The sequence below is a fragment of the Ciconia boyciana genome, chromosome 1 (assembly GCF_034638445.1).
Source record: "Ciconia boyciana chromosome 1, ASM3463844v1, whole genome shotgun sequence".
In the NCBI taxonomy this organism is placed as follows: Eukaryota; Metazoa; Chordata; class Aves; order Ciconiiformes; family Ciconiidae; genus Ciconia; species Ciconia boyciana.
Window position 1 is genome coordinate 217,968,922 of NC_132934.1, and position 22,735 is coordinate 217,991,656.

The following is a 22,735-nucleotide window of genomic DNA, read 5'->3' on the forward strand; positions in this document are numbered from 1 at the left end:
TTAAAATTCAACCCAAGATAAGAGAGCCAGTAACTCTAGGGTGTGGACTTTCCCTTTTCTTCAACTTAAATTTTCAATATCAACCTCATATATGAGTATTATATCTCAGACCTTATTTTAACCACGACAGAGGTGGGAGGAATTAAGTAAAATCAGTTTTAGTCATGTTGGCCACACAAGACATGTCAAGTTATACAGGGAATTTGCCAGGCTCCCGCTTGCATCTGCGGAACATTTCCTTCTCTGAAGGGCTGTATTTCTCCTCAGCAATAATTCCTAATACTTTATACTTTGATAAAATTCAATCATAACTTTTTTGGGTGTATTTAGCTTCAAAAAAGTTATAGTTAAAAACAATCACTTTGTTCTGGTATTGAAGACTACTCTAAATACAGAAAAAGTCATGCATTCTCTGGACTTGTTAGTTCAGGCTTACTCACACGAGGGATTATTTTTTACTAGCAGTTTATATTTCATGAACTTCTTTGTATTTAAATATTTGTATCAGACATCCAATATTTATATTCAATAATTATAAAAACAGAATATAACGTTATTTAGAAAACGAAGGAATTTTAAAGTACTTAACGCTATTTAATACTAAGTAAGTTTTACATCCATTTTAAATATTTAAATAAATTCAATAGTAAATGCTGAAATGTGGAAATACCTCTGCCTCTGTATGCATGCACAGAATCCTGCTAAAAGCCTGACAAAGACTGAGTCCTCATTCCCACTTATACAGTAATTTCTATCTACTTTCAAACCCCTGAGCACTTGCAGAGCTGAGAAAACATGCCTTGCCACAAGCAAGAATGATGTCCTTTTGTAAGTTTATCACTTATATTATATAGCTTATATCACTTATATTACATAGCTTAATACAAGCTGCTCAGAAATTCAAGATATTCTTCTGCGTATGACAGTGAGGTGAAATTCAACCTTATTCTTACAATCTATCCATGAAACTTGGACATCCAAGTAACGAGGGGTGAAACTCCAAAACTTTCCACTGGTCTACTGAGATGATGTTTTTCTGCAAATTACAGTGAGAAAAATGTATTTTTTTTTCATGTCCATAAGCTGGCATACAAATAAGATCTGGCTTCATTTTTTACTTGCATGCTCAAAGAAAACGACAGCATCAGTAATGTACAGGGGAAACTATAGTCATGGGCAACACGTAGATAAAAAACAGGAAAAAGACCTTGAAAGTTTAGTGTCAGCTTTTTGTTGCCATTATCCTCCCGCACCATGGACATGGTTTTTGTTGTCTGGCTCATTTTCTCACATGATAACATGCGGTACAAGGAAAAAGAATCTTTTCCAAACAGGAAACAGAGAAAAGCTGGCTAATTTCCTTTATATTTTGCCCTGTTCTTATGGCTAGGGCTTATCTGTGAAGCACGGGGACGGTATTGTTTTCAACGCAATAGATTTCTGCGGACTTAATAAATATCACTTGCCTCGTGGGAGGATGTTTGATGATTAAACTGTCACTACATTGAATATAGCAGCAGCCTCTGTGTAAGGTCAGCATGTGCTGACTGTTTTTTCTTGTGAGGCTAAAGGTATTTCAAAAGACCCTTTTATTTTTTCCATCTTGCTGTTCATAAAGGCCCAATCCATTTTGTGAATTCGTTTATCGAAAGGATTAAAGCTGGTTGGGAATTTATCAATGATTTCTTACTGAATACTTTTAAAACAAACCATTTCCTTAGAGGAAGATGGTTTATTTAAAAAAAAATTAAAAACTTCCTTTTTTAAAAAAATTAATTTATGTCAGTCAAAATTAACTGAGACACTGAAACAATCTAAACAATTTAGTAATGTGAACAAATGTATAAAGTTAAGCTCAAAACGATTTTTTTAGATAATGGAAATCAGTTGATTAAATGTAAAATATTTTGTACTGGGCTTCTCTCTGTGGACGCTCAAGAGTCTACATTCCAGCCAGTGTTACTGTGATGTTGGGGAAACAAAAATCCTGAAAATGGATGGAAAACCATTTCATAGCTACCTTTTCTTAGGAATAGTCTCTTCTGGAGGTTCTGACTGTGCACCTTGAGAGTATTTTGAAAGTAAATTGAGCTGTGGGTTTTGTACCTGACTCAAGGATTGCATGGCAATCCATTCTAAGTTATTCTTTGGCAACAGCTCTCCCCTCATAAAACAAAATTTTGAGATGGACCATGAAAAACTAGAGTTTATAAAAGCATTCAGAGCTTTTCCTATAGCTGAGTTCCACATCCATATAGGTTTGTAACATTCTTCTTCCCTACAATATTTACAATTTCATTCCAGTAATATTTAAATGCTCCAAACTTTGACCCCAGTCACAGTGTATCAGGTATTAAGTCCGAAGAGAGGCCATAATTTGTTCTTGGAAAAGGTTAATATTAAACATTTGATTAGATGTTATTACTCAACATATATTTCTTTCAGCGTTAGTCTTTGGTGTGAAAATTATCATGCATAACCCACAAAAACTAAAAGCCAACTGATAATCTCCAGATCATCTACAAAGAGAATATGTGGCAAAAGAATGCTTGATAATTGTTCTTCAGTTAAATGTTTTTCGATTAATTAGAAAAACATACAATTTCTAACAAATTCAAAAGCCTGAGCAAGAAGCCCTCATTCTCTTGTACTTATTGATTAAAAATGGTGACTGTGGAACCTGCAATTGCCCAGGTAGGACCCTGTTAGCTGAGCATAATTCTATGGATCATGAAGAAGCCTGCATAACTCATTTATTTTCGTGAAAACAGGTTACAGCATAAGCAGCTAGAAGCTCAGAAAATGCAGTGCAATGACAAAACGCAGTAATTCTACAGCCTGAGTGAGTTAGCCAAGTAAAGAAGTCACTGCATCTGAGGTACCGCGACAGCTTTAGACACGAACGCCCCATTTGTTGCCTTTTAAAAAGCTCCTGAAGTTAAGCAGTACAAGCAGCGCACGTGTACGCTGTCAGACCACACAAGTGCCACGTCAAAGAATCATGTAATTTTTAATGTTGAAGGGTTTAATAAGAGTGAATTACAGTTCTGTTTTACATGAGGATAGCCCTCTGGAAAAAGAACAAAATTAAATTAGTAATGGGACTGCATTTCATCAGTGCATACTAATAGCCTCCAGTTGTTATACAAGCTTCTCCATTCACATTAGAGAAGTAACCAATTATACACATCACTATCTTGAGCCGTGAAATTTTAAGTCATGCCCCCAAAAGATTAGAATATCAATTACAAATGTTGCACAAATGCAAAAGATAAGTGTGACGCTGATCCCCACAAATAACACAGTTAAATTGGTTTTCCTTCTTTAACTTAAATCTCATTGTGGAAAAAGCCTTTTTTTTTTTTTTTTTCCTTTCATTTTATGCGTATATATATTTATACATTTATATTATGCATTCTGTTGCCACATCTACACAAGTGTAAATTCAGCATCCCGAGCCACATGCATATCGATAACGACACAAACGCCAAAGGCTGATCATAAATACTACCATATACCTCTGCTATAGTCATTCTCATAGCACTGACAGGTGAGGGCTCAATATCCACGAGCTGAACTGCATTAAAACTCTAGATGCAGAGATTGCACAAGGATGAAAACACACAGCAGCAAAGGTTAGAAAGGCAAGGCAAAGACAGTTAGAAAGATTCTGCTCATTCTATTAAGAACAACCAAAAACTTAATGTAAATAACTGACCCCATACAAAGGAGCTGGAAGAAAAATCAAAATCCCAGGTTGTTAAAATGGAAAGACAAAGGAAACTGTGTTCTAGATGTTAGTATGTCTGGAAAAAGTCACTCTAACGTATGTATTAACAGGGTTCTTGAATTTAATCACCTGAACTGGAGATCAAGACATTTCTGTCCAAGTCAGTTTACTAATGAATTCAAGTAATAAAAAGCTGCAGAAGGTTAACTTTTTTAAAGATCTAGACTTATTTGAAACTGTTATTTCTTAAAATAACATTAGTAATGTCGGTGGGACATCAACAATCCACTTTTACTAAAGTGCTCTTTGGAAATGTATTTACGTACTATGATTTACGCCATTTTAATGTCATTAATGATTGCTTTGGAAGCAACATATGCACCAAAATAATATTTTCCGAGATTATTTTGGAATGCAATGTTTTAACAGTATTCTCTTTAAATCAATAACTTCTTATATGTATCTATAGGTATTCCTTGAGTAATTTAGAGGTATACAGACACTTTATTTGGCGTAGCATCACACACGTTGTAACCCAGTATTAGTGAATGTTATAAGAACCTCACCAGCACAATAAAAAGCTAACAAAATGTAGTAAGAATTATTCTGAAAGCAGAGAAACACAGGACTGCTAGTCAGAATCTGGAAATAAAAGAGATTCAGCTCTTCTGTGGATGACGATGAGCCTGTTTGATGCTTTTGTTATGACTACCTCCGAACTGCAAGCAGAGCTGGTGGAATCAGGCCACTTTCCCTTTCTTTTCCAAAAATATAGCATGAGGTTAAACCAGACTGGGATACCAGTGAGCACTATTCTCTTACCCATTTATAACAACATTCTTAAAAATAGAGCAAGAACAAATAAATCAAGGAATTCAGTGGGGTTCTTACAGTGTCACTGTCACTTGGCTGGAACTGGAAAGGCTGCGGTTTGTGAAACACAGAGTTCTCCTGTAAAAACAGCTGTAGATTGTAATCCCGCACCACCTGAAAAACAACAAATGCCATTTAGACCGGTTATTTTGTATACTTAAAACATGCTATACAGTAAAATCAGTACACTGTCTCAAACAAGAGAGCAAATCTGCTGCAGAACCTGGAATGCAACAAAAGGAAAGATAAGCCCTGATTCTGGGCAGTACTATCCACAGTTATTCCAAAGTGACTGGTAGGACATGCGCTGAACAAGAGAGACCTACAAAATGCCTGCCATTAACCAACGAGAAATGCCACAAAGGTAAAATGAGGGGAAAAAAGTCAACTATCAAGTACACAGTATGTGGTGTCACTACCATCAATATTTTTCTCTCCTCTTGTGGATAATTTCTTGTACACAGTTCTTTCTTAAGCTGAAATGTCTTATTTTTACACAAATTATTAGTTGCAGGGGCTGAAGAGACTATTTGGAATAATGCATACAAAATCAGTTGCAAAATTCATCTCTCTGTATTAAATTGCTTTCAGAGAAAACTCTCATAGCTTGCATTTTGTTAAGGGAAAACTACTTCAGCTACTAAATTCGTTTAATGATACATTTCAGATAGCATGACACGTAGCCCTAAACAAATCTCTTATGTCACAATTTACACATATTTATAAAGAAAAACTCAGTGACTGCAATAGGAAAAAAATAGTATCACTGGCTGAAGAACTCTAGAGAGTATTCTCTGCTACAATTGAGGAAAATGCATAAATAGCAGCATTGAAATTATAAAAATCTACTACCAAACTGAGGGTTTAAACGTACAGCAGTGTATAATAAAGATGGTATTCATCCAGAAATAGCAGCAGCATTGTGTATGACCAAGAATTCTGATTACACTGTATGTACAATGCTAAATACAACATGTTCTCTAATGCGTCAAAATGTTGATGCTTGTGTTACCGAAATACTAAACTGTAAAAATTAATCTTCAGTTAAAGAAAGTAAAGAGTCCTCCAGGGCCAATAATGCACTCATTTAAAACAGTAAAGTACATAATTACTGCACCAATTTGAGCAGTTGAACATAAACACATTCAAATGTGTAGAAAACATACAGAGAAGGCATACAAGGAGTCTGTATTAGGAATTGCCATAAATAGAAATTTGGAAAATACTAAAGGAGGAATCATCTGCAGCTTCAGATGATGCTCAGCACTGACCACGGCATCGAGATCACTTACATTAAACAGCTCCAGTCTTCACATAGTCCTTTAGCTACATGCGAGCACTGACCACAGCACACAACTCTGTGCCGTGTCAAATATTCGAAACTATTTTAAACCAACTTCAATTAGAAAAACCCCCGAAGTGTAGTTACTGAGGACATGAAAACCTAGACAGTTATTTTAGTGCAATCAGCTTTCACTGTAGACCTCTAACTCAAAAGCAACTCAGTTCTTCAAAGAAGAAAAAACATCTTTACGACAGCACTCATAAGAAATTTTCCCTCAAAGCAACAATAGTTATGAATGAGAACAACCGTTATCATAACGTGAGACTTGGGAGGGTGTGCAAGTCCAGCAAATTAATACCCTGGAGCATTCTGCACAAAGTATTTGACAATTGTTAAAAAGAAAATAAAAAGACTCCTAAGCAACAGAGTATTCTCAGGATTAAACAGCAGCTTTTCCAAATGGATTTCCTGTTATTCAGAAATTAAGTCAACGTTCTCACGCAGTTTCTTTATGAATTCAATGTCAATTGACATGTTAAAATAGACTTGAAATCAAACGTTAAATATATACCATATGCAGAAAGAAGGCATAGTCAGAGACGTGCATAAATGAAATTATTTGCCCCAGGTTGGTGAAGCTTCTAACTAGAAACATCACAGAAACGTTATTCGAAACAGTAAATGGAATTTCAGAAAATGTTCCAAAGAAAATCAGATTTTTTCCAAAAGAGAAGTGCAAGAAGTACAAGTCTTGAATAAGACTGTTCAAGTGAAAAGGAAGTTAAACTGCATTTTCATACGCTCAGTGTCAGAGGGTAATATCTCCTGAACGGGCCAGAGGAATGACATGGGTCACCCCAACCTAGCAGTAATAAAACCTCCAAAGCCGCAACAAACGGTGCTATGATAAACTGTGAAAAACCTTCATTTTATACAGAAAACTTGTTTTTGAGATGTTTCCCTCAATCTGCATTAGCATGAGGTGACTGACAATCTCCTGAGCAGCTGACTACAGCGCAGCCCTGCCCATCCGAAGCAGCCACCTCTGGCTCTCCGACATTCAAGAGGTAAGCAGGCACTTCTGGGAAGCAACTTGTCTCGTTCTAAAGCAAGTATAATTTAATTCCCTCCTGTAAACAGAAATATAGTTCAGATGGAAAAAAGAAAGCATTTCTACCAATGATCTAAAGTGTCTTTTTAAACGTAGCTTGGCAAGCTTGTGATCTTGTACTTAAAACTAACAAAGAACAGGTGAAGTATTAAAAAACCACAATAAATATTTAAATCTTTGCTTTGATAGCAAGCTGGTTTTTATTCCAAATTACTAAATTGCTAACAAATTTGGTACGTGTTTAACACTCAAGCTACTTTTGAAACACACGCATAGCTCTTGATATAGAGTTTCTGCTCCGGATTCACCTCTCCTTTTTGAGCCAATTCCTGCAACGTGGACCTCCAGGAAATGCTTAAAGTTCCAAAGAAAAGGTGAGCAAAGCCTACATCCATGGAATAAGCCACCAATTAATGTGTTTAGTATTTCTGAGCACGACACACGTTTTCAGTAGTAATGTAATACAAATTTTTCTTCCTTGCATTCTTGAACTGCAAGAAAATTGGTGCTGATGGGCTATAAACCACTTGTAAAAATCCTGTTCAGACCTGACAGCTGTATTTACATTTTTGTTCGCTCTCCAGGCATTGTACTGACTTAGTAAAGCAGAAACAGAACTATTTTCCTCAAACATGCAGCATGACGTTACTGTATAAAATAAACCAGACCTGCAGGCTTCTGGCCACACAGAGGCTTGCTAACACAAGCTATCACAAGCTCAGTGCACACAAATATACGATGAAGGTATTCCTACGCAAATGAGCTGTTTGGAAATGACAGTTTAGTTAGATGAAAGTCCCAGACAGGCAACACTCCAAATATTCTGATCACAAAGCCCGGAATACAATACTGAGAAATTAATTATGAATACCTAGACATTATATATAAACATATTTAGTTAAAAGATTCAAACCCAGCATTTTTGGGGAAGATATTTTAAGCTGACCTGAATGAAATACACCAAGGTAAATTATTGAAAGTGCTTTTCCAACAGAAGATAAAATGGTATTTTCATTATCTTTACAGTTGCTGCCAAGTAAATTCAAAGGCAAGCTAGCGCAAAGCCAATTTTTAATCCACTCACTTTATATCCAATAAGGTGCGAGTCAGCATGCTTGCAGGTGAATAAGAAACGTGTTAAATATGTTGTTTCTACATAAGTCCCTGCACAAATAAGCTCTGTTTCTGTGCAGGTGGTTAAGGTATACGTATAAAGGAATATTATGGCTGCACCAAAGCAGCTCGTTTGAGCTCAATGGCAATTATTTTGTTTTTTAGCCCAGCAGATGAATTATTGAAGTATCAAAATTATCCTGGAAACGATCACGTATTTTTGATTCTGGCTGCTCAACAGAGGAAACAAACCACGTCTCTGACAAGACTCTAATCTGTTTTCTGTATTTGCCATTCTTAATTCAAAGGAGAAAACACCGTAATATTTTGATTTTTAAGTTGACAGTCAATTATTAAGAAACGATCCAAACAGTTTCACAGGGCTTTACTGTGATGGATGACTAATGCGGTTCCAGATTACCCAGTGCAGAACTCAGCTGCAATTTCTCTTTCCAAACACGCAGAGTGAGTAAAACTGAACAGCTCTTGATTGCTGTTCTCTAAAGGTCTTGCACTGTGTAAATGCACTCATGAGAATGCAATCTGGGTGGCAACATTCTCCCCAGTTCTCTCCAAGAAAACTGTCCAGTTTCTTTTAACTTAATACCACTCAGGAGTAACCAAAAATAATAACCATTCAGTTTTGTCGTTATTTTGGAAGCAAATCTTAAGCCTGGGAACTTATATATGCTGTAAGTATTCAGTTACAAAGGATCATTCAGTAAAAACTTACCCTGCTGGAAGTCTCCAGTAAAAACTGGAATGTGTTTTGTACAGCTTGGCATGTCTCTAGTTCAGTCCTGCTGAATGCCATTAAATAATCCTTAAGGTGATCATATACATTTCCATCAAGAGCCTGTATGAGGGAAAGAATTTGAGAAAATTAAGGAAGAAATTAAGAAAAGCAATATGTATTTTTGTATATGATTCATGAATATCCATGTTTAGATTTGTAAGCTGCTCATATAATTTAACACATATTCACCTATAATTATTAGCCTGGATAGTGACAGGTGGACATCTTTCATTTTTGACGCGGAGGAATGACGGTGCTTTATTTCCATTAGATGGCACCACAGAGCACCGTACCAAGATCACGTTTTATTAGATGATTTCCATCCAGTTGTGTAACACGGCCATAGCAGAAGAGTGAGGTCAGGTTTGGGTAAGCGAATATGCTCAGGGAGATGTCATTTATGTCAAGAAAGGGACCCAGTAACTGCAAGGATATGGGGCTTCTACCAGTCAGAGCACTCTTACGTCACTGTACCGCGCTCCAAGTGACATTACCAAGCCACTCAACATCTGCACGCTTCAGATACACAGCTATCTGCTTATTAAAACCTGCTGATCGACAGCTGCCATTTCACATAAGCACAACTTCTCTCTTTTGTCCACAGAAATACCATATACGTAACAAAAATGTATCATAAACTTAGTAGTTACGAGAGGATGACATCAAAGTTCAAACTCAAAAGCCCTGTTGTAACCAGAGCCGCAAAATCACATCGCGTGGCCTAAGTTACATGTAGGTTTAATGCAAGTTCTGTATTAAGCATGTATGATTTTGCAAGTGACCGACAATTTCATTTAAATATTCGACTCTGGATAGATTCAAATACATATTTTATCTATATGTAAATATAAAAATATATATTATATATATAAATATATATTTTTATATATACAAATATATTTAAATATACAAAATGTCACAGCTATCCATTTAAATAGTATATTCATTGAAATAGTGTATACCAGATTTCAACAGATTCAGGAATTCATTTCTATATAAAATTGCATTTAATTATTTAAATAATTTTGAAAAGTCGGGGGGGGGGGGGGGGGGGGGAGGAGTGGGGTGTGAAATTGCGCAAGCCTTAGTTTCTGCCCCAGCAAAATCAAGCCCAAGATTTAAGACGAGGCTAACAGACATGTGTAAAGCAGACACAAATCACTCAGAACTGACGAGGAAAAGAGCAGAAGAGATTTTCCTTCTGCAAAAAGTGTCACCCACCATCAGCACACAGCTACAGCAACCATCAGATGAAATTAAAACTTAGCATACAGGCATCCTTAGTGAAGGATGCTTTGAGGAAAATAATCAAATTGTGCGACTGGAATTCTTGTATCCAAAATTTTACATCCTAAATTCACTTTATACTCCACTGTTTTCTTCATCTTCCAGCTGCCAAGTGTAAAGTACTTCCTAGCACAGGCTAATTCTTTCCTTCAACCTTAGACCTTAAACCTGCCTCAAACTTGCTAGTGCAAAAACTGTGGCCGTCAGAAAACAGATAGGCTGCCATGCCAAACCAGCAGCAAACATGGGAATTTCTTTCAAGGCACCACAATATCGCCGGCTCACTCAGCCATGCTGCCAGCTTCCCGTATCAAAGGCTGGTCTCGAGGGGTCAGCAGCCGGGGCAGCTACTTGAGGCCCCCAGCCACGGGAAGGCTCTGTTAAGCAAAGGAAGACGCACCGTATGGCTGGGAAAGAGCTATAGGCTCTTACAAGTGATGTCAGCTCTACCAAATATGCTGTTAAGCATCATTTAAAAAAACAAATTCTGATTAAAGTAATTATGTAATATGAGCTTATGGCTGGGATGTTCATTTGACAAAGATGTCGAGAAATTCCCCACTGCAAATCCATAAATACCTACAGCGATACACGTACGCAGTGTCAGTTCTTGTCTCTCTTGGTCTAGGCACAGCTTTACTGGAATTCATCTTGCAATGCACATTTAGTTCGTAAGGTGCAGGCCGAGGTTAGCATGAGGATTTTAACACTTCGTGTGCTTTTATAACGCTAAAGGGATGAGCCCTCAGTATCATAGTTATACGAGCGCCAAAGTTAGCATCCCGTTTCAAGGGCATTTATTTTCACATCAAATACGGATAGTCCCAATAGCAGGTCTGTCTTGCACTTTCAGAGAATACGAATGATGTATAAAATTGCCAAGACTGGTTGTGCTCTCAGGAGAATTGCTGCACAACTATGACAATCCTGAAACTCTCCAAAAACAGAACTTGCAGACTTTTATGATCGACGTATCTGTTCCTAAAGCTCTTCAGATCAAAGACCGGGCTGGAGTGCAACTCTGCTAATAAATGTAAATAAATAGTTTAAGCTTGGCAAAGCAATTATAAATGCTCAGTTTGCAAAGCAGCTGTGATTTTTTTCATTCCAGTATGCTATAAACGAGTATTTCAGAGCTCGCTCCCCCTGCCTTCCTATCAAGCCCATATGTTCTTTCTATGTTAAACCCAGCAGGAGGGGTTCATGTTATTTAACTTAAGACTTCTACAGCGCAGACATCTACGTTGGAGTTTGTCACTTTAGGTCCTTTTTAGAGTCAGTGGAGAGAAGCTGGTACTTGTGTGGTGTGATTCATCTCCCTCAAAGCTAGATGGCTAAAATAGGTCAGATGAAACGCAGCATGCTAAGTGCCTATTCCTCTTCACTGACCGTAAATAGCGCCCGGACAATTAGCTTAGATATACACGTCTACACGGTGGTGATAGAAAGCTGAGTGAGACGAAGCCCATCTCAACACGTGTTTATTCTCCGCAACTGCTATCTACCGAGCATTAGGAATTAATTCACCTGCAGCTCTATTCTGTAGTTCTAGGAATATAAAAAGATTTTTAAACTTCATTATTTCCCCGCTCCTCTCGCAATGACCACGGCTCTGAAGTTTTGTGCCAAAATGCCAGAATACTCCCGCAATATAAGATATATAGAGATATATATATCTATATATATATAGAGATCTATATATCTCTATATATATAGAGATATATAGTGATACAGAGATATATAAGAAGGACATATAAGAAAGAACATAAAAGAAAAGCGTGGCGAAATATTCGGAAGCATACAAATCTGTCAACACTTGAAAACTGCGTTACAGCCTTTCTCCTTTCATTAATTAAAAGTGGTTTCAATATGATGAAGTTCTTAAATACAGATGAGAGCTGCCAGAATTGAAGTTATTAAAGTCAGCGCGATACAACACGGGCACGTTTGTCGGCCAAGTAAACCCACAGCTAAGCACGCAGCTCCAACACATGCTAAAAAACTCATCGTCGCACAGAAAAAGTGACAATCCCATCAGTTAAGGGATTAGAGAGCTGGTTGGTTACAAATGGCTTTCAATGATAACGTCTCCATTCTATAAAATGGTAATTATTATATCAAGCTGGATACATTACTATTAAACCAAAAGATTTGACTTGCTGAACTATACGATATAAATTAACATTCATGTGGGATTTTATAATACCTAATCTGAATCTCATTTACTTACAAACACTCCGACCCAAACCACCGAACATCACAATTTAGGTTTGAAATAAGAAGTCTTTTCAAAATTTCTGATCACACAACTTGAAGAGGAAACTAAGGGGGAGGAAAAAAAAATCAAAAAACCCCGACACATTATTCCACTACAATGGCTTTTGTTCTCTTTCTGAATCTCAAAAGATTACTAAATCACTTACTGTATTACAATCAGACTGAAAAACCTGCCTCTTTCCAACCTCAAAAGGAAATAAAGATTTTTTTTTTTTTAACAAATCTGGCATCAGAAGTAAGACAATATGAAGTTAAGTACCACAGAATTACCATTTCCAAGGACAGAAAAAAGTCAATGTTTTTTAAGAAATGATTTCTTTACAGTGAAATTGTCATATTGAAGGTAAAAAACTACTTCCCCAACTGAGTCCAAGCTTTAGCATATAATGGCTGAAATTAGGACTGACAAAAATTGAAACTGTTAACAAAGGCAACGGATACACAACCAAATTAAAGTGTATAAGAAATCCTATACGTTAATTCAAATCAATAAAATGATGGGGGGGGAGGGGAGAACATTTTTCTGATTTCAACATAAAGTTTCGAGTACAACATAACATAGTTTTCCTAGGAACAAAATTTCAGTCCCAATTTAGATCATCATTTTGAGGAGGTTTGGTTTTTTTAATTCAAGAGATTACATTAAACATTTTAGGAACTAACTTCTATTCTAACTCATATGCGCTAGCTTTAATCATCCTGCATTCTATAACAGTTTCCTCAAAAGCAAAGCTGTAAATAAAACTATTTTAGATATTGTTAGTATAATTTGGTTGCCTTTGGGACGTTGTTCTTAATCCAAGAAGATAATGCATGATGTAGAAAAGACATCGTGTTGAACATGTCGTGTTTATTCACGTAAGGTACTTCGAGGTCTCTCCACTAGAACATTTACAGGTCTCAGTCACACTCCATTTAAAAATTACCATTTGAATTTGTTGGAGAATATGGAGAACAAGCTAAACTGCTATGCATTTTTTATTTTAAAAGACTAATTACTTCTCAAATCCCAAAGAAAAAATGAAGATTATTTGACCCATGCATAACGCAGACCAAAGTCATGCAAAGGCATCAAGGGCGGGTCTTCCATTTTATCTCATTTATTTCTGAAATATTCCTGTTATTCTATTCATGTTTGTCTTGCACAGAAACTGCTAAGCCGTGCTGAAGCTTTGCATAATAATTTTACAGTTTAAACTCAGTTGCTCAAATTAGACCTCTCATTTAGCGATCTGAATCCACCAGGCACCAAAACGTGGACCTTACAGTACTAAGTTAAAAAAACCCACAATTAAAACCACACTTGTAAAGCCACGTGGGTTTTCACTGACTAATTTACACTAGTCTCATCTGAGTCATCACTGCCTAGAAATAATTATGTATTTTTAAACATGAGCACTTATATTTTTATATATTTTCAAACTCCCTGACCCTCACTGGAACCCTACACTTTCAATAAGATGACCGTTGTGGATCAAATGAAATTTTCATTTGTAAACATCCAACCTTTTGTGAGTTAATGTAACTCAACAGCTTACCTGTGCTAATTCTGCCTACGCCGAGCATTAAAAACCTTGACAAATGCTTCGTAAGCTGCCACCACTTTGCCGGAAACAATATAGCTGATGTTGAAGGCAAAGAATTTCCTTACATGGGTGGAGGTAACATAACAAAATTAGACCTGACCCTGCCCCACCCGGACTACAGTCTGAAAATGAAAAGATAAGGAGAAGTTTTAAATGAACTGAACAAAAATCATTGTGTTTGTGGAGTGATAACTTTTCTATGAAGTCAATGGTATTGCATCATGGTAATGTGACATATTTTCCTGTCTAGTAATCAAAGCAAACCCCTCAAATAAAAAGGGAGATCTATATCACAGATGTCTTCTCTCTATTTTAGGTAGCCTATTAAAAATTCAAACTAAATTCTTATCCCACCATATTCTCATTTGCATTAGAAACCTTGTTTTATTTATCCCTGACCTATTTTGTTTCGAAAACAACCTGTAACCCATTAAGAACAGGGACTCTATTTTTTCATCTTTTATTTTCCGTAACACTACTCCAAACTTTTTCTTACTTAACATTAAACCCCCCCCCCAATATAAATTAGATAACATGCATGCTGAGTGAAGCTTTTTGAGTGTTTGTGTTTAAAACTTATGCCTATAATCCATTAAATAAACAGTGTGATCTCACGGAAGGTGTAGTCTGGGAATTTTCAGTTGAATGATTCCGGTAAATGAGACTCCAACTGTTTTAATTTTTATATGCAAATAGCTCAGAATATAAAAAGGAACATAAAAAGGAAAGGTTGGGGTACGTACCATAATAGCTGAATTGTTAACAGGAATTATTACTATTAAGACATTAGCTTAAGCATCCTTCTGGGTCTATGAGAGGTTAAGAACAAAAGTAGTTGGTATGTATTTTATCTCAAGCATAGCAACGGATCTCATATTATTTGACAGTGAAGAATAGAGTATTTTAAAACCTCATCTAAAACTCAGAAGTAATAAAGTTAACAACTTGAATCAGCTGGCTTTGCCAAACTCAGCAATATTCGGATCAGTGATACCTAACAGCATTTCCCAAGGACACTGGGAAAGAAAGGAAGGAAGGTCAGGAAAACCCATCCTTTTCAGTTAACAGTTACATTCCACAGTGATTTTCCCTTAAAAATGCTGATTCCTGGTAGTAATTTATTCTAGGCATCAATTTCTCCTAATACAGAAGAGGAACTTGCTTTCTTTAAGTCTTTTTCTTTTTAAATTCTTCCATCACTGCAGTATTTGTCACAGCTGAGATACCCTTCTTCTCCATCAAGACATCCTAACATAAAAGTAAATCAGGTCTGTGAGTATTTGTCAACAAAACGCAACTTCTATATATAAATTACCAACAAAGTCAAGATCAAAGCAAGAGAAGTGTCCCTGAACAGCATGCCTGCAGCAACCGTGTATCTGCTGACATAAAACTACCGTGAGCTTCTGCATTTCTCAGTCATTGCAATCGTGTAGGAACAACTGTCTGCACCGATCACAGTATTGAAGCCTGAAGTCTGACTTATTGAAGTCTGAAGTCTGACTTAAAAATGACTGGAAGCCTGCTGCCTAGCTTGCCATTTGAAAAAAATCCTCTTTTTCTGCTAAACCATATGTGCAAGTAGAGAAAACTGCTAAGAAAAGCTGATGACAAAACTCTACCCTCTTCTCTGGATCAAAAAGTTAGTGCTGGATTTCTTCAGCCTACGAGGAGAAAGGACCAGCTAAGCTTAGCTCTGTAAAACCAGAATTTCAAGTTACTCAGTAGTACAGCCCCACAGTTTGCATCCAATGCAAAATAGTGCTAAGCTAAGGCCATAAAATTATCTGTATCCCAGGATAACCTTGCACATCCAAAGCTGCTGTAGCGATAAGCCTGCTTTATACTGAGGTGCAGGTCCAACTCACTCTTGGTGAAGTAACACTAGCTAGTTCTGCCGGTGAATACCTGGAATTTAGCGGGGTCCCACAAAAGGGAAACACAACTACCCTAAAGAAGATACATCTGGAGAGAGCAAGGAAGGACTCTAATTTGCAGCAGGCAGCTGCTACTCAAAATGCAGAGCTATGAGAGTTGGGACCGGTCCCAAAGAGGCAAGCGTAAAAAGGAGGATGAGACTGAAACGCTCGATTTTTCTTAGATGACTGCTGCTATGCAGCTACCTGGGATGTGAACAGGGTTTTCTAAATCATGATTGAGTTACACCAGCATTTGTTCCTTACCCAGGGTGTGCATTCCTGTGCAGAATGTTGTTCATCTGCTCATGCTGGTCCCTTCAACAATTGGTAAAAATTAAATACTGCAGCAAAACCGCTCTACTTTTACTTGAATTTCCCAATTAAAACTGCTTTTGATTGCGTCCTCTGTAACATGGCATCTTCAGCTCTACTCCGGAAGTACTTCAGTAGGTACCACCCCTAAAGTACAGGTGGACAGCCAAGCGTCCTGGGCACCTCAGTCGTCCTCAACTCCTGCAGCACATAGTTTCTTTGAATGTCGAGCATTGTCAGACACAAAGTATCAGCTAAACAAACAAAAAGGGTAGTAACTTGCAGACAGTTTTACTTTGCTAGCCCTTACTGCACGTAGGGCAAACTCTTCTACCTCCCCAGCCACCAACTTGTTCATATCTCCTTGAACTGAAGAAGGTTTTGGCCCAATAATTCAAGAGTCCCTACAGAAAGATCCTCTGCCACCTCTCCAGCTTCTGCTCCTTCTTGCAGTTTCATAGAAAATAATTTTATGGAATTTTTACAACTCTCACTGTACTGCTGCTGTCAAGCTGATTAGCTTCTCCTGTTTCTTCTTATTTTCTTTTTCTTAAATCAACATCCTGCATGACTGCATGCTCTTCAGAATTGCATTCTTAAACAGCCAGCTGTGAACAAGGAAGCGAAAGATATTCCAGGGCCATATCCATACCGCTCAGGAGCGGAAAAATGATAAAAAAATGTGGGAAGAAGTGGAAATAAAAAAAGCAGACCAAAAGGTAGGAAGACGTTGCAAAAGGTTGCAAAATGTATAAAGTGTCTATTTAAATCAACAAAGGTTGCAGAAGCTATCTTAGTTTCCTCCTCTTTTCCCCCAACCTAGAGAAGGAGCTTTCATCACGGCAAACAGGGGAACAATAAACACTAGAAGACAAGAAGTGCCCTGACTTCTGTTTGCTTGCCTTTCAGCTCGCTGCTCATAAACACACTTTGCACTTTCCCTTACCCCAGAGCTTTGTATTTTCTAGTGTCAATAGTTTTGGGCTTGTTTGCAAGTTCTTTGTTTGGTCTCATTAGTCACTTGATGATTGTTCTGCACATCATTTTGTTGCTTTACAATTTAGGCAGGGTCATTGTTTTTAATGACAAAACCTTTGTTGCTGGTGCACTGAAGTCTGCTCTGAGCACAGGAAAACATGGAATGGCCGCCAACAGATGCCCATCACCCTCCTGCAATCCAGAGACAAAGTCCCTTTAAAATCAGTATAAGCAAAATTAATGATAATATTAAGCACTCCTTCTAGATTTGCCTCCACAGATCTCATGGTAGTGCCCTGTAGTTGTCACATTTAATGATGAGGGTCTGGTAGGTGAACACAGGCACCAAAGGACATCTCCTTTAGAAATTCTTCTTTATTTCTTTGGAAATAATTCTTTGCCCCACGAGGCAGACAGCCATGAGAGTTACCTGATGAAGACCACATTAAATGAACAACTTCAGTGTTCAAGAATAATTCCACTTAAATCAGTGGGAATACCCTGATATAAGATCGCCATCAGAATGGAAAAATCAGATCTTCAACAATTCTACTGTATAAGGCTTAAAAATCCTGGAAGATGAAAACAGATTCTTTATAATCTAGAAATACACCTACTTTTCCCAAGAGTTTTTAAGTCTCATCTCCAAAGACTTCTTGGACCTATTTTGCTTTTCTTTCATAGCACTGGAATAAATCCCAAGGGGATCGTCCTTCTGACATGACTACTTTTCCATAAATTGCACTGGTGAAATCGTCTTTGCTGTTGTACGTCCTCATTCTTGGAAAAAAAAATCTGACTCGAATCCAACACTCAGAAGGCTTTGTGGCAGACTGTCACCGTCATGTTATCTTCATATCTGAAGAGTACTCTATACTGTTCCTGCCAATAATATTTGCCTTCTTTCATGTGGAAAAATGTATATTTAAATCGTTCAGCATTTTGCCACTGATTTCTGCTATTCAAGGTTTCTTATGCTGACCACGTCATCATCATCGTAACAACTGCTGAACAGCAGTGCCGTATGTGGTATGTCTAACAACTGCAGCTGGCTTTCTTATTTTTTCTTCAGTAGGAAAATGTACCCAACAATGAATTATTTTGTTGCTCAGTTTAAAAAAAAAAATAGATATTTTTACATAATTTGGAAGGTAGGTTAAAGAAATGTACTTTGCTCGAGAGTGGGCTAGAACCATGACGCTACTTAGCTCCTAGGATTTAATCACACACAAACATAGACCCATCTCCAAGAAAGCTCTTGAAATTTTTCCTTACTACAGACCTCCGCTGTGTCAAAGGTCTGGATTTACCAGCAAGTCTCCATATAAGCCTCATACTACAGATGAAACATCCTTGCCTCAGACACACTAGCTCTTCTGGGTAAGACTCAAAATCTTCTATGTTCTACAGGAGCATACGCTAAGGAACAGAAACTTTAAATTGACACAAATGTGCACGTGAAAATGCATTTCATACCAAATCCCATGTTTCTTAATAGTTAAAAATACTCCCTTGGCAGATAAAATGCATTAAAACGTGTACAAAAAAATCAGATACTGATCATATGCATTCCTCAGGAGCTTTTATTTACTCTTTTGCATCCTTCCATTTTTTTAACCATCTATTTTGCCATTGCTGTTTTTAGTTTTTGTTCAGTTGATTCAATCTCTGTATTATCATTTTAACAGCAGTTAGTTAATTTTTTGTCCAGTGTGCTTTTCATTTACTTCTTCAAATAAATCCATTGAACAAAAACTTTTCTGCTCCAACACATCCTGTTGTTCCCAATTGCTATTGGGATTTATCGCTTCCATATGGGGTTTCTTTTTCTGTACGTGGGTTTAAAGTTACCTGTCACTTCCAGCAAACTATTCGGTGAACAGGCTTTCCAAACAATGTTCTTCTAAGTTCAGTGATGGCAATATTGCAATATTAAAAATGTCAATAAATTTTATCTATTACTGAGCATATCAGATTCTTATGACGCCAAAGAGACATAACCTCCAGTTTGACGCAGTTCTACAAATGTACCATTGCACTGTCTAATCCACAACGCAAAGGGTCTTTTCAGGATAATGAAGACATTTTCCAACTCAAATTCAAATGCACTTTTTAAATTTTACATTAAAGTGTCCATTAATTAAACAGTATGACAAGGACAGAGCACATTTCGTCTAGCAAACCCCACGTTCCTGAAAAGGCACTCTACTAAAGGATTACTAAATACTCTTTACCAGTCATACTAAAATTGAAGGGCCAAAGCAAGTGAAACTATTTTTAGGAATTTTTGTAATCTACACAAATGAGGAACATGTTCTTAAAAGGAAAATGGCTCAGAGTCACAGTACTGTGATTACTGTAATAATTATAGAACCCTAGAACAATGAAAGAAATTATCTCAAACAATAAAGGAAAAAACATCATAGGGGTATGCCAAAGGTATAGCAGCTGCATTACAGCATAGAAGATTAATTCGTGTTTCCCAAATATCGCTTGGGAATTCCACATGCCAATTACGCTTTATTACTTTTAGTAGCCCATTCTCATTTATTCCCAAGGGAATCATGCTAACAATTTATGCATGCACTCCTTATAAGCACCAGTGGGTGAGGAGAAAGATAATTTTAGGCTAAAGCCTGTAATTACAAATATTGTGAAAGGTTTCTCCCTCTTAAACAGATTCCCCGCACCCCCAACAAAAAGCCTGGCACAAAAAAAAACTCATTACAAGTGGTATTCCTAAACAGGTATTGATGGGTTCATTGGTTGTACCATTTTCTCCACAGGCTGACAGTATTTTATAAGCTTCTACTATTTGATACATGACAGTGATGGGTAACAAAAATCAACAGAGAAGTGAACAAAATGAGATCCGGTGGTCTTAAACTATCTTCTAATTAAATCACTTCTGAAGTGTGGCCTTATTGGAAACACCTAAATGTATGTGCCTCTCATAACATCATTTGATTAACACAACTGCCTTACAGTAAGCTTCTTTTCAAACTTCTTTCAACAGTGCTGCACACTTTATGATTAATGCTCAAACCTTTTTAAAAACTACTTAATTTCACAATAATACTGCTCAGATGTCCTAATGACACTATATGGTCAGAATAGAGCAAGCAATGTTTAAATCACAGAGGAAGAGATGTCCCAAGAATCTGGTAGGCTTGGGATTTCTTTGACACAAGGCTATCTTTAATACCTAGTCTTTGCTATTAAATTGAGACTTTCACCAAAGTTAATTCCATGAATGCTGTCTCTGATATCCCCTTTTAAATTTGAAATGGGGCTTCTAGACCCATTAGGTTCAAGGGCTTTAATCTCACGTAACTCAAAGCTATGGGAGCTGAAAATGATCTAAAGATACTGGAAGAAGATTTGTTTGAAAGAGTCATGACAATATCCTGATTTTTGGGTGCCTCAATTTATTTGGAGAAGCTAAGTTAATTCCATGAATGCTGTCTCTGATATCCCCTTTTAAATTTGAAATGGGGCTTCTAGACCCAACCAGATAGCAGGGTCTGTGCTAAACGCGAACATCGATACATACAATTTAGAGACATTTGCACCTGAAATCACAAAGGCATACCGTAAAAATACACTATAATAATCCCACTGAATGAATGCACACTAAGAAGAGCGAAGCGTGACAGAAGTGGGTCAGCTATTAAAACTTGTTAAATTATTAGCGTATACACATAGTCACAAATATTTGTGAAGATTTTACTTAGAAAAAAGATGCTTCTCACTCAGATTTGCCGTCTTCTTTTTATCCACCTTCTTTTTAGGACTCTGTATCTTTTTAAATTTCTCTTTTCTTAAATTGAATTCTTGTCTATTAAATTAAATCGTTATATCTAAGATCTGTTATAAGCTTGAACTAGAAACCTGATTTCTACCTATCTCCACATACCTGGTTTTATACTTCAGTCAAAAGTAGCTTCTCCAAATAAACTGAGGCACCCAAAAATCAGGATATTGTCATGACTCTTTCAAACAAATTTTCTTCCAGTATCTTTAGATCATTCTCAGCTCCCATAACTTTGAGTTACGTGAGATGAAAGCCCTTGAACCGAAGCATTTAAACTTCCTTGAAGTTTTCGAAATCCATTAAGATTTTTAAAAGGTACTAATTGAAGGGTGCTGCTCGATGCCTCGGGACAATGCTGCTGCCAAGGGGGAAGCGAGTGCACAGGCAGCAGTCGGGGTTCTGATGAACCAGCTGCACTGAACAGGTTCTTCCCATTAACGATGAGCAACACTGGGTATAGCAGAGAATCATTATTTCTTTTAATTAGCATGAAAATCCTATGAGCAGTTACCTTAGTGCTTCAATAATTTGCAAAACATTACAAAATAATATCCTTGTTCAGTTGTTCAGCTAACTGTTCCAGCTAGTCAGTCGTCTGGCATTACGGATCGAATGAATCTACTGGTAGGGAATATTTGCCTCCCTTCCACAACAAGGGGGTTTATCCTAGCTATAAAGCCTTTTTTAGCAGTGACGACAAATTGAACAGATGGGATTTTTTTTTTTCCTGTATGAAAACTAGCAGGTAGACGGACAAATCATATTGCAGGATTCCCCCTCCTCCTCCTCCCTTGACCGAGCTTTTCAGCTAGCTTTCCAATCAATTATCTCCCTAGCAATTTGTAAATGCTAAATGGGAATTTCTTGCCTCCTAATGCCTTTCTGTGGCCTAGTTCCAATGGCGCATGGATCAGCTCCGTTCACTTCCCTGCAGACCAGCTCACAGGGAAGGAACAGTTCTCTCTTTCGATACCAGTTGCACACCCCATTCATTGCTGATGGAGCCCTGAGCTATTTACCGACCTCTCAAAAAGAGCCGAAACCCCATGTTGCGTGTTGCCTTTTGAGCGTGCGCTGCAAGCCACGGCACCCGTAAAGGCTCACAAGCACGAGCCCAGAATTCAACTGCAGGAAGGGATCCCAAGGCAAGAAAGTTTTCTAAAGACTGTGCCAAACGTAGAGCTCAAACAGCCATTGTCCACGCAGGCTATGACAACCGATGACCAGCTCCTCACCTCCATCCATCCGTACTAGCAAACACCTCCGCTGTCACCAAACGGCCTCATGTTGAAACAGGGAAGCAGAGTTTTTGAAGCTGAAAGAATAAAATGTGTATCGCAACTTGACAGCCGTACCCCACATAAACCTTCTTAAATTCTGTAAAAACTCTTACTGGGTTTGCCTCCCTCCAGGGTGACATCGAGATGCAAAAAAATAATAGAATAGAAGCCATTTTTCCAATAACTTCTTTTAGGATTTAATTACGCTTCAAATTCAGTGTGACATTTTCCATCTTACACTTATTGGGCTTGTGCTATTTTGGGTCTTATCTCCTTCTTATAATTCCTCTACCTCTTTCATAAGTTAAGTCACTCAGAAATGTTTTCTCCTGCCATTGACGTACAAGACACTACATCAGTCCTGACAGTCTCCA

At 37.4% G+C, this 22,735-nt stretch overlaps 1 protein-coding gene across 2 annotated transcripts in view; it reads right to left on the minus strand.

Annotated features, from left to right (window-relative positions):
• FCHSD2 (FCH and double SH3 domains 2) overlaps positions 1-22,735 on the minus strand; it is a 164,694-nt gene that overhangs the window by 35,608 nt on the left and 106,351 nt on the right. For both annotated transcript variants that reach the window (XM_072850933.1, XM_072850932.1), the window contains exons 9-10: positions 8,846-8,968; positions 4,622-4,717 (exon numbers count right to left, since the gene is read on the minus strand). In XM_072850933.1, coding sequence (XP_072707034.1) covers positions 4,622-4,717; positions 8,846-8,968 — 219 coding nt within the window. The remainder of the gene's footprint in view (positions 1-4,621; positions 4,718-8,845; positions 8,969-22,735) is intronic.